The 12,978-nt window shown below is 48.6% G+C and overlaps 2 protein-coding genes across 4 annotated transcripts in view; one reads left to right on the plus strand and one right to left on the minus strand.

The window, feature by feature from the left end:
• Positions 1 to 4,787, minus strand: part of TAOK3 (TAO kinase 3) — a 143,448-nt gene extending 138,661 nt beyond the window's left edge. The window contains exon 1 of one of the 2 annotated variants that reach the window (XM_084820464.1): positions 4,584 to 4,787. The gene's annotated coding sequence lies outside the window, so the exon portion shown is untranslated. Of the gene's footprint in view, positions 1 to 4,575 lie in introns of both variants that reach the window. The other variant, XM_084820463.1, reaches the window with a different exon arrangement.
• A 4,663-nt stretch (positions 4,788 to 9,450) lies between these two features.
• SUDS3 (SIN3A corepressor complex component SDS3) overlaps positions 9,451 to 12,978 on the plus strand; it is a 36,869-nt gene continuing 33,341 nt past the window's right edge. For both annotated transcript variants that reach the window (XM_084820468.1, XM_084820469.1), the window contains exon 1: positions 9,451 to 9,750. In XM_084820468.1, coding sequence (XP_084676594.1) covers positions 9,552 to 9,750 — 199 coding nt within the window. In that variant the 5' untranslated portion in view covers positions 9,451 to 9,551. The remainder of the gene's footprint in view (positions 9,751 to 12,978) is intronic.

A 12,978-nucleotide genomic window follows, 5' to 3' on the forward strand; every position in this document is an offset into this window, starting at 1 on the left:
AGAAGGCCACCCATTTAAAGATTTCAACAGATTCATTTCATAGTAGGCAGTCATTTCATAGACAGGAGAGCAGAGATATAGGAAAGTTCCTCTTCCATGCCATTATTCTACCTTCCATAGTTCATTACAAGAACACCCCAATCCAACCTAGTTTGGGTAAATTGCACCTATTTGTCTAGAACTTTGCTAATTCCATTTCTTTTTAAAACAGAAGCTACGCTCAGCAACTTCACACTCAAGTGTTCCCCTGCCTCCTTCTTTGATAGCATTTTGCCCAAGCACTCTGCAGCTAATTTATTGGGGGACTGAGTACAAATGCATGAACATTTCAGAAAAAACAATAAACACAGAGTTACATAAGTAATATAGGGCAACTTTCAAGTAAAATAGTAGAGGTGGAATGTGCACTCACAGAACCCTGTACCTCTATGGTCAGCAATTAACTTTTTCACTGTTGCTGTATTTTGAACTAAGCAAAATCTGGAGGGCCAGCAACACTGACTCCACCCACTGACTCACTTCCCCTTGTGCCAAGACACAGGCGAAGGGCTCTTTAACCCCTTCCTCCCCAATTCAACAGCAACAATAATGTCAACAGAATCCATGCCTTAATAAGCATTTCCTCCTTTTTTTATTGCACGTTGGCACAGGAGTGATCAACTGAAGTACCTGTCATGCCAAATTTGCAAGACATTTTGCAGATAAAATTGCTCACAACCATTCTTACCCGAATGCCATTGTTAGTATGTGTGTTGAGATCCTCTGGAGTGGCTGTTCTCTCTGTCCCGCCAGCTCCAGATTATGGGAACTCGAGAAAAGGCCTTCCTGGTGGCCATGCCCAACTTTGGAACTCCCTACCAAAGGAAGCTTGCCAAGCCCTGTTGCTCAGACTTCAACCAACAGACAGAACCCTTTTTATTTAAACAGATGTTTGGCCTACTGGGCTGATTTGTTCTGTTTTCTCTGTTTCTCCATTTTAATCTGTATTTTTAATTTAATTATTTTTATTTGTTCTTGCATTGTTTACTTGTTTGTGGATTAGTTATCTTTATTTGTGGATGTTATTGTTGGCTGCCTTGGGTATTTTTTAAAGAAAGGCAAGATATAAATGGAACAAATAAGTACATAAGGGGAGAACCCTGACAGACACCCTCTTTGAGTGAACACCTGAGGAACATAGGGAGGTGACTTTGTTAAAGCCACTGTGGTTGCTCACTTTAGGGAAGAATGTTCTTTGATTATGGCTTAACTTATGTGGGACAAAGTGGCATAGAGAAAGGGGGTGGGGTCATTAGTAGCTATGCCTTTAGAGGCCAAATGGAGCATGTGAACTGCCACTTGTCTACCCTTACTGTGCCTTAATATTTGTGTATACATTGCATTTGTAACCTTTAATTACAGATGTAACCTGGCAGCAAAAAAAGTTACCTACCTATTGTTGTAATCAATGTCAAGCTATACTCCTTCCACTGCAAGTCACAGAAGACTAAACCCACCTTGTAATAAAACATATGCTTATGGATTCTCACTAGTAGAGTTAATCTAAGATGATTCCAGGACCATAAGGAGAAAAGAACTAAGAGAGAAACAGCTAAATCCAAGGCTAAAATATCTTAATACAAAGCACCGAGAAAAGAAGGCAACACATGAAAAAAAAACCCTGTAAACTGCTGAAGGTTCATACATAGAACCAATACACATACAAAAGTGAGATGTGCAAAGCTGAAACAGATCCTCAATAATTCCCCTAAAAACATAGGGGAATGGCGAGAATGTGTTTTATAGAACATACCTCCTTATCAGTTGAAGCTGATATAGCAAAGCAGATGCATGGGATTCAAGTTCAGATATTTCTATTACTTACCTTACCTTTAATCACTGAATTAGTACTTTATAATCAAATGGGCTATGGTCCAATGTATGGGGTGGCATGGAGGATAAACAAGCCCTGCTTCCTTCCTGCAAAGGTCTATACTTTAGAGATAATCATGCTATATAGTTTAGTTCCAATTTAAATAGATTTGCCTCCAACTCACCAGCAACTAACTGTACTGTTATACTTACCCTAAGCTAAAGTTGGACTATGGACTTAAAAGTGCTCTCACTGAACTATCAAGGTGGATAAAGCAAACTGAACACCCAAGATTTATCCCTGTTCTCACCAATTACCATCAACGAACCCAACCTTTCCCTTCCAGTTGCTACCCTCTCTGCATTCCAGGAAGATCCTTCAACTAATCACTTATCTCTCTCCCTAACCACCACATACATGCTCAGACTCACTGGTTGTACTCCCCCTCCCCCCATTATTTCATCCTGTTGGTATCCAAACTTCGCAATGATAAGAACTGATTACATCTCTACTCAATGTTATTTTCCAAGGCTAGCAATGCAATGTGGGTGTTTTTATGGTAACAATATATCCATTTCTTCCTGCAACTTTTCACAGCTGATTCACAAGATCTAAGAGTCCATCTACTACATTCCCCACCCGCAAACAGGTTTGTTCCTTATTCTTGTATTGCTTATCACCTCTCTCTCCAAGATGCTGCTCTCACTTGGCTGTTCCTTCACATTGACCCCCAAGCTTTCCTCTCACCTGTCCTACACATATAAGCTCCCTCCCCTCAACCTGCACCTAATGCCTTTCAGCACACCAAGCTGCCCATGACTGTTTGTCTCCTCAGCCTTCCTCCATGTCCCCCCTGCCTCAATATCACTGACTGGAGATTACCTCACATCTGGCTTGCTCCCTCCCTCAAGCTGCTTCACGCCCTCTTTTGCTTTTTCCCAAACTAGGGGTTCCCCCCTCACATATTCCCTCAACCATTTCTCACCCCTCTCAGTGTTTTCTTCCACCCTCCCCATCACCACCATTAGTGTCCCTGACACCCATCCCTCTACGTTGGGGCGAGCAGGGAGGCCTTTTCATATATAATTCCCGATCCTTAAGTTGCTACTCCCTGCACCTATCCACATCTACCCTTTCATCCAACATTGGGGAGGGGAACTTCCCTCAACTGCCTCCCTCCCCCCCTTTTGTTTGGCTTTCCTCACACTTGCCCCACATATGCCTCCCCCCTCCCCCCTCCCACCATTTCTCTCTCAACCCATCCTCATGTTTCTGCTCCAACCTCCCTCTTCTCTCAGGAATTGCCTGTCACCTGACACTCCTTTCCGCCCATGCTGTTAGTTTCCTCACAACTGGCTCCTTCCCCTCAGATTCACCTTTGGCTCCTCCCCTTCCCCGGTTTTCCCTCGCAATTCCTACCTCTATTTCCCCTCAGACTTGCCTTTGGCTCCCCCCTCCCCTGTCCTCAGTTCTTCCCTCACAATTGCTACCTCTGTTTCCCCTCAGACTTGCCTTTGGCTCCCCCTTCCCCTATCCTCAGTTCTTCTCTTGCAGTTGCTGCCTGTTTCCCCTCAGATTTGCCTTTGCCCCCCCCCCCGGTTCTTCCCTCACAATTGCTGCCTCTGTTTCCCCTCAAATTTGCCTCAGGCTCCCACTCTCCTCAGTTCTTCCCTCGCAATTGCTCCCTGTTTCCCCTCAGACTTAGCTCTGGCTCCCCCCTCCCCTTCCTCAGTTCTTCCCTCGCAATTGCTGCCTGTTTCCCCTCCGACTTGCCTCTGGCTCCCCCCTCCCTTTCCTCAGTTCTTCCCTCACAATTGCTGCCTCTGTTTCCCCTCAAATTTGCCTCAGGCTCCCGCGCTCCTCAGTTCTTCCCTCGCAATTGCTCCCTGTTTCCCCTCAGACTTGCCTCTGGCTCCCCCCTCCCCTTCCTCAGTTCTTCCCTCGCAACTGCTGCCTCTGTTTCCCCTCAGACTTGCCTCTGGCTCCCCCCTCCCCTTCCTCAGTGCTTCCCTCGCACCTGCTGCCTGTTTCCCCTCAGACTTGCCTCTGGCTCCCCCCTCCCCTTCCTCAGTGCTTCCCTCGCAATTGCTGCCTGTTTCCCTCAGACTTGCCGCTGGCTCCCCCCTCCCCTTCCTCAGTTCTTCCCTCGCAATTGCTGCCTGTTTCCCCTCAGACTTGCCGCTGGCTCCCCCCTCCCCTTCCTCAGTTCTTCCCTCGCAATTGCTGCCTGTTTCCCCTCAGACTTGCCGCTGGCTCCCCCCTCCCCTTCCTCAGTTCTTCCCTCGCAACTGCTGCCTCTGTTTCCCCTCAGACTTGCCTCTGGCTCCCCCCTCCCCTTCCTCAGTTCTTCCCTCGCAATTGCTGCCTGTTTCCCCTCAGACTTGCCTCTGGCTCCTTCCCCCGCTCTCTTCCTCCTCCCCCCCAGTTCTTCTCTCGCAATTGCTACCTCTGTTCTCCTCGGTCATTTGCTCCTTCCCTCAGATTTACTTCCACGAGGAGTGGGGGGGTCAGTTCCCCAGGCGCTTCCCCTGCCACTGCCCCCTTCCTCATGTTCTCCTCTTCCTCCTCCCTGCCACCCGGCCAGAGATTTGCGCCTTCCCACGGTTCTCCTCTCCCGCCCCGTCAGGCTCCTTCCCCCCCCCCGCCCCACTCTTCCCTTTGCACCGACGCCTGAGGGGAAAGACAGAACCCCCCCTCCCCCCAGCAGCCCGAAGAAGTAGTACCTCCTCACCCGACTCCGGACTGGGAAAAGTTCTTCGGCGCTGTCCAGCCCCGAGAGCCGCCACCGGGTCAGTCCCCTCCAGCCTGAGGGGAGCCAAGGCAGGGGAAGGGTGAGGGGCAACGCGCACTCCGACCCACCCGCTGCCGCTTCGCCCTGAGGTGCGGCTCCTCGCTCGCCAGGCGCGGCCAATCGCGTTCGACCGCATCGGCGCTCGGCTCTCCGGCCTGGCCAACCTCGGGGTGAGCCTGGGCGTCGTCGCCGGACTTGGAACGGGAGAATAGCCCGGTACTCGACTCTCCGGCCTGACCAACTCAACTCCGAGAAGAAGAGGAAGAAGGCGGAGCGGGCCCTAGCGAGAGCCAATGAGGTTACAGCTGCACTTCCGCGTTCCAATGGAACACTAGAAAATCCCCCCCCCCAGTAGGAGGGGCAGTTGGGCTGCTTCGAGAGGAGGCAAAGCAGACAGCGAGGGCGCTGGGCGGAACTGTCAGATCTGTTTGTGTTTCTTCCCCCTAGAACCCAAAGATGCACCTGCCCGTGACAGATGCAAAGAACGTGCATGGAGAATGAAAGAACAAGGGTGCCTCTGAGCATAATCTGAACCTAATAATTTGTTGTCGGTACCAGAGCAGCAGCAGTGTCAGATTTTATTTTCTTGGGCTCCAAGATCACAGCAGATGGTGACTGTAACCATGAAATTAAGAGACGCTTGCTCCTTGGGAGGAAAGCTATGGCACACCTAGACAGCATAGTAAGAAACAGAGACATCACCTTGCCGACAAAGGTTCGTATAATCAAAGCTATGGTTTCCCCGTGGTAACGTATGGCTGTGAGAGCTGGACTATATGGAAGGCTGAGCGCTGAAGAATTGATGCTTTCGAATTGTGGTGCTGGAGAAGACTCTTACGAGTCCCCTGGACTGCAAGGAGGTCAAATCAGTCAATCCTAAAGGAAATCAACCCTGACTGCTCATTGGAAGGACAGATACTGAAGCTGAAGCTCCAATATTTTGGCCACCTAATGCAAAGAGAAGACTCACTGGAAAAGACCCTGATGCTGGGAAAGATGGAAGGCAAAAGGAGAAGGGGACGGCAGAGGATGAGATGGCTAGATAGCATCACCGATGCAACGAACATGAACTTGAGCACACTCTGGGAGAAAGTGGAGGATAGGAAGGCCTGGCATGCTATGGTCCATGGAGTCACGAAGAGTTGGACACAACGACTGAACAATAACCACAACCAGAGCTGAACTGAGTCCTGAGTTTATACCACAAAAAGTCCACTCCTGGTTACGCCAACCTTTCTTCATTTCAGCAGCTTCGGGGGGGGGGGGGGAGGACCATTTTGTTGTTGCTATTCGTGAAGGGCTACCCTGCGGTCCTGAGGAAAATGAAAAGCATTAATAATTGCCACAGCACTTCAGTGTACGTGGATAACATCATGTCTAGTTTGGCCCTAAGTCTCAATGCTTGGAGTTAACCAGGGCAGCGAACCAGTGTATCCCTGCCCACACACACTTTAATGACATCCCAGTAGACTTCTCTTTTTTTAATTTGTTTTTCTCTATAAATGGGTGGCTGCTATTCATTCCTATGGGAAAAGGAAAATCCTGCACTTCGGGATGTAGTTGGTGTGGGCGAGACCTGTCCTCCAACCCTGTCATCCCTCACTGACCGTGATCCTTCAAGGGGGTCTAGTGTGCCTCTCTGTGCAGAGTGCAGAGATACACTACACTTCCCCCAGGACTCCTTGATGTATACAAGCCCATCTCAATAGCAACTTGGTAGTTATGAATTCGTTGTGGGTGTTCCTTAAATTGCCCTGTGACTGCTTCCTGGGCTGGGAGAGGAGAAATAAACTACATGTGTTTTTTCAGTGGTGTGTTACTTTCTTCAAATGTGTATCATTTGTGTGTGTATCAATATAGCACCATGTAGGTGTGACTTAACTCTAACTTCCTGTCTGATCATTTCCTTTCTGTACCAAGCGCTTGTTAGCATATAGGGGTCCCCTGAGTTGGTACTAAAAACAAAACAGAGTTGCAACAATATCACATTAAATTGAATCAGCTTCTTTTTGTAGAAGTATATGTAATATACCCCTCTTTTCTACTCAAAAAAGCTTATTAGTTAAGGGCTGCAAGTGATCGTAACCAATTTGGAAGACTTTAAAAGGGGGGTTAGACAAATTCCTAGAGGAGAATGCTATCAATGGCTATATACTACTTCCAGTATCAGAGGCAGTATGCCTTTGTACAGCAGTTGCTGGGGAACATGGGTGGGAAGGTGCTGTTGCACTCATGACCTGCTTGTGGGTTTCCTGTGGGCAGCTAGTTGGCCACTGTGTGAACAAAATGCTGGACTAGATGGACCCCTGGTCTGATCCAACATGGCTCTTCTTACATTCTTATATGTGTGCTATGGGATCCCAGATTCAATGCCAGTCACCTCCTGTTAAAAAAAAAAAAAAAGGTCTTGGATAGCTAGGCCTGGGGAGACCCCTGCCTTCAAGAGCCACTGCCAATCTAGAGAACATACCTCTGAACTACAAGGCATCTTTTTATGTTTATATCTCAAATAAGTTATTAATCCTAATGCTGATACTGGAACCCTGGGGGGTGAGGTGGGAAACATGCTCAAGGAAGTGTGCCCAGCATGGCAGCCATACAAACCAATCCTATGCAATGTTTATCCTGCAAATCCTGAATCCAACTACAGTAAAAATGCACAAAACAGAAAAAACATCTGTCTGTGCAAATGACTTTGCCATGGGAAAAAACTAGTTGGGTTGTTGTCTAAACTGTGAAATGGCTCCTAGAAGAAAGCCAAGGAAACTTGTTAGTATCTACCATTCCCCTCTACTTCTCCTTCCTTGAGTTTCTTATTAGATGGTAACCCTCTGTCTTATTGTTATTTAGATGCTGTTAGTGCTTAAAATGCATTATTTACTTATATTTATTTAGAGTATTTTTATACCAATCCTCAACCAAAAAGACTCCTAGAGCAGCTTACAAATTGAAATAACCAGTAAAAGAAGGCAGTCCTTCTAAAAAGTCACGACACACAAGGAAACAGGAACAGGAGGGAAGGGGGGGGGAATTAGTCTTTCAGCAGGGGTGGTGGAAGAGCCCTGCGCTCCCTCTCATCTCCAGCCTGCTGGAATGGCTGCTGGTGGAGCCAGTTGGAGGAGGAGGAGGAGCCTTCATAGGGGTGGTCTTCAGCCGGGCTGGTGGGATGGCAACTAGATTCGAACTCGTGTTCAAATCCAGCCCAATCCCTGTTTCCGAATTGTAGATTCTTGGGCCCCCTTTGAAGGCATTCAGCACCTTTGCTGGCATTAATTTCGACAGGAGAACTCATAGAGATGTGAAATTATCGAGTTTCCATGGCAATTGGAGATGACACTTCCTGGTTCCCTACATCTTCCCCCTCCCCTTCGGGCGCAAGTGAGAACTGTCCACAGAAAACAAAGGGAAACGTCAGGACTTTAGCCGTGGCTAAGCAGAGTGTCTTCCCAGAAACAAACATAGCAGCAAATAAAGAGTTTATGTTCTTTTAATCTGAGGTTTTATTTCGCGTGCAACAAACAAGCAAAAATACAGTCACAGCTACGCTAATATCATGGATTCCTCCCACCCCAATATGGGCAAAAATAATCAAGAGACTTGTGGCACCCTCCCATGCGTGCCTAGACCGAAAAAAGTCCTACAACTCCCAGCATTTCCCAACCAGCAAGGGAATGCTGAGAGTTCTAGAACTTTTTTCCGGTCCAATCATGCATAGGATTGCGCCCCTATTTATCATGGCAAAAGCTTTTGCGGACTAGAGAATTCATCAGATGCATAGGTTGTGATCCTCAGTTGGCAGGGGAAAATATGTCTAGATGGAGAGCGGAATGTAAACAGTGGAGTTAAATGACAAGGAAATGTAAAAAGTACAGTTTGTTACAATTTAATGTAGAGTTTAATAACACCATTCTATACTCAGAAGTCCTGGTGCTCTCCAGCGGCGTTGGACTACAACTCCCATCAGTCCCAGGAGCCATGGCCAATGGTAAGGGATCGTGGGAGTTGCCGTCCAAAACATACCCCCCCCCCCCATAGGCTGCTGCATTATCTGCTTACTGAACACAGTCTAACTTCTTTATACCTTTATACATGGGGCAAAACAACATCATCACATTGTGATTGTGCGGCTGAAAAACAAACTATCCAACATATAGTGACAGAGGGTCAAAACCGAGCCTACAATGGAGACTTTGCTTGATTTCCTGGCTGTGACAACAGAAGTAGAAAAACTATATCTGTAACCCGGACATACGTTTGTAATATTCCTGTCTTTTATAGTCCACATTTCATATTTATTACGCTCTATGTTTATTTATTTATTTATTTATTTTTTAACATTTATTAATCGCCCATCTGACTGGTCACCCAGCCACTCTGAGCGATGTACAACCCCCATAAAACAATGTAAAACAATAAAATTTTACCATAATTTTTTTTTATTATTTGTAATGCGATGCAAATGTGCCGTACGACAAATGATAATAATAAATAATGATACCTCCGAGTAGCCATGCAACGGATTTAAGCCGCAAGCGGATGCAAAAGCACAGCGAAGGGAGGGAAGCGAAACGAAGCTTCCCGAGGGAACCTGGAAACACTCCCTGAGCCTGTCAGTCTACCGGCGAATAGGTCTACGCTGCCGATGGCCGCCGTAGCGCCACAAGGGCGGCGCCGCGGGTAATCCGACGGCTACGGGTAGCACAGCGGGCCAAGCCGAGACGGGTTAGGACGGAGCCACCCGCGCGCCCTCCCTGCCGGACCCGGAAGTGGCTCGCGCGCCTGCGCGCGGTAGGCGTGGCGCTCCGTCGCTCGCGCGGGGCGCCGGTCTGAGGGGAGGGCGGCCGTCGGGCGGGCGCGGAGGCGGAGGAGGGTCGGGCGGCAGCGGCGGCGGCAGTTCTCGCCTCGGCCATGAGCGTCGCCGCGCTGGTGACTCCCGCGCTGCCGCCGGGGCCCCCGCCGCCCGCCCCCACGGCGCTGCCCCCCGGGACGGGCCCCGCGGCCGCCGCCGCCGCCGCCGCCGAGAGCTTCGAAGAGGAGGAGGAGCTGGACAGCCCCGCCGACGAGGAGGATGGCGAGCGCAGCGGCCGCGCGCGGGACTCCGACGAGGGTGAGCCGAGCCCGGCGGGGCCCGATCCGGCGCGGGGTCGGCTCCGCCGCGCGCAGAGCGGCCCCGGGCCTCGCCGACTCGGGAGTCAAGCCTGGGCGCGCGAGGGGCACCATCCAATATGAACCCTAGACTGGAGGCTTATACTGGAGATAAACGGGGTTACAGTGGAGATAAATGGGATTGATGCTCCGACTTGGATTCCTGCACTGAGCAGGGGGTTGGACTCGATGATGATTATTATTATTATTATTATTAAATAATTTATTAATCGCCCACCTGGCTGGCCACCCAGCCACTCTGGGCGATGTACAACATACAATAAAAACAGTTTAAAGCAATAAAATTCTACAGTAAAAACGTTTCCTAAAATACCCTAACCCACCCCAAATGCCTGCCTGAACAGCCACGTTTTTAATGCACGACGGAAGCTCATTAAAGAGGGGGCATGGCGGAGTTCCCTAGGGAGGCGCGAGTGTTGGGCTGGGAGCTGGGAAGATCCGGGTTCGAGTCCCCACCCGGCCATGGAAGCTCACTGGGTGGCTTTGGGCCAGTCATAGACTCTCAGCCCAACCCACCTCACAGGGTTGTTGTTGTGAGGATAAAATGGAGAGGAGGGGGATAATGTAAGCCGCCTTGGGCTCCTTGTAAGAGGAAAAAAGGCGGGGTATAAATGCAATAAATAAATAGATAGATAGCCTTGTACACCCCTTCCAACCCCACTATTCTATGATTCTTATACTGGAGGTAAATGGGATTCGGGTTAGTCGTGTGACCCACTAAAGCCCCTTTTACGTCAGGGTGTTTTTTCTTAAAAGGACTTAGGTTGGATTTTGCCCCCGGGGGCGGGGGTAGCGGAGCTTTGTTCAGCCCTCTGCGGTAGCCCCTGGTGAGCGCCGCGGGGCTTTCTCACGAGGCGGCGCGCCCACCGGGCGACAGCTGCATAAAGCAATCGCGGGAGGAAAGGCCTATAATGCCCCATGGGACTTGCTCCCGAGTGAATGGGCACTATCGAATGCTACCCCTACTTAGAGTAGACCCATTGAAATGAATAGAACTTAAATTAGTCCTGACTAACTTAACTCCCATTTATTTCAGTGGGTCTGCTCTAAAAAGAACTAACGCTGGATACTGCCCACGTTTCGCAGGGCCCCTGGGCAAGTCACCTTCAACGGCCCCTTCCCTCTGAGAGTCTACCTTCTCCCCGCCATTGCGGGAAGCTGCTATTGCTCCTCATTCTATTTCTCATCTTTGCTACCAATTGCTTGCTTGACAGGCAGAGAACCAGGGAGCAGGCAGGCCGTGGCATCTACTGCTCCTCCTTCTCCTCCTCACCATCCCTGTTGTCTGGTCCAGCGCAAGAGATGGGTGGACAAGCAGTTGCAGCAGTGAAAAGAAGGAGCAGGTCCAGGAGGATCTTGTCAGTGGCCCCCCGCTAGGGTGTGGGCCCTCGGCAGGTGCCCAATCATGCCTACACGTGACGTTCTGCTTGCCAAGCAGTCTTGTGCATTGTTTACTCATGATTAAGCTCTGCTGAATTCCCTGGGGCTTGCTCCTTAGTGAATCTGTGTATGCAAGGTGGCAGTTTCTTCCTGCAGTTGTCTGCCGTAAGCCCTGCTGATTTCTATGGGGCTGATTCCCAAGTAAATCTCCATACAGGGTTGCAGCCTCATCAAACAGCTCTATGCAGTGTTTACTCAACAGTAAGCTCTGTTGCATTCAATGGGATTTAATCCCGATTCCAGGTAATGATTATGTGTATAGCAGCAAATTGTGGCCCTCCAGATGTTTGGGCCTAAAACTTCTGTCACCCCTCACCATTGGCTATGCTGGCTAGGGCTGTCGGAAGTTGTAGGCCAAGACATCTGGAGGGCTGCAAGTTACCCACCCCTGGTGTTTGCAGGCTGAGGGGTAAGATGGGCAGGCAGGAAGTCAGAGGAACAGCACACCTCTCTGTTTCAGAGAGGTGTGGAACAGAAGAATCATGGGTGGTTTGGGGGTGAGGAATGACATCAAAGAGACCTACAAGACAGGTAGCCTTCTGAGTCTGTTTCGGCAAAAAGTGGAAAGACTCTCATGTTACCTCGGTAGACCATTTTTGTATGGCATATTGTGGACTAGAGCTCACGTCATGAGGTATTTGGTGGGTTATCCTTGGTTGGCAAAGCATGTACGGAGGAGAAAACAAATGAAAGTGTGTGGGGTTAAATGCAAGAAGTACTGTCTGAAACATGTGTATGCATAGCTCAAATGTATATACAAAATAAGCCTAGTGACCATTCAACTGGAGTAACTGGCAGTAAGGTTTCCTTACAACACCTGTAGTTGAGAGAACCTTGGAATGAGACCCTTTCAGGCCCATTCTGTAGTCACTGGACAAGAAAATAAAGGTTGGTTTAGAATTATGTTACTTTTTGTTACATTTATGTTTTACTTCTCCTATAAGGAGCTGAAGATTCTTCTCTTCCCCCCCCCCCCCGCCCCTTTTATCCCAACAGCCCTGTGAGGTAAGTTAGGCTGAATTATAGTGACTGGCTCAAAGTGAGCTTCATGTCTGATAAAACAGAGCAGGCTAAAAAAATATTTTCAGCTTCCACAAAAACACTTCACTAAGGACGCAATCCTACAGACGTTGAGATAGAAAAAAGTCCTACAACTCCCAGCATTCCTGTTAATGCTGGGAGTTGTAAGACTTTTTCTGCCTAACCATCTGTAGGATTGTGCCCTAGATGAATTTGTCCTTCTCCTGGTTTTGTCAGACACTTGCAATATGATGTTATGCAAATTTATCCAGATGTAAAGTTCAGTAGGACTTACTCCTTAGTAAGTGTATGTAAGATTGTAGCTCTAGATTGAAATAGACACAGCCTGCAATCCTACACTCACTTACCTGAGAATAAATCTAATTGAATATAGTGGGACTTACTTCTGAGTAAACATACATAAGATTGTACTGTTATTTACCTAGAAATGTCTGTCACAGACTGCAGCTTGCTAAGGGTCCTGAACCCAACTAAGTGCAGCACTGTTCAGTTGTTTTTCACTTCCTTTCTTTATCTATATTTAATTATGGTTGTCCTTGTCTGTGTGAAAAACAGGCAGTTTACCTAAAGGAAATGCTTCTTTGCACAACCTATAATTGAACTTCTGGGACCTGGTGCCGTAAGGTGCAGCATAAATGGCTTTAAAAAGAACCAGAGGGAAATGACATGGGTGAGAGTGTCAGGAAAT

The sequence above is a fragment of the Heloderma suspectum genome, chromosome 13 (assembly GCF_057233095.1).
Source record: "Heloderma suspectum isolate Gila_16-S chromosome 13, 16-S_ref, whole genome shotgun sequence".
Lineage (NCBI taxonomy): Eukaryota > Metazoa > Chordata > Lepidosauria > Squamata > Helodermatidae > Heloderma > Heloderma suspectum.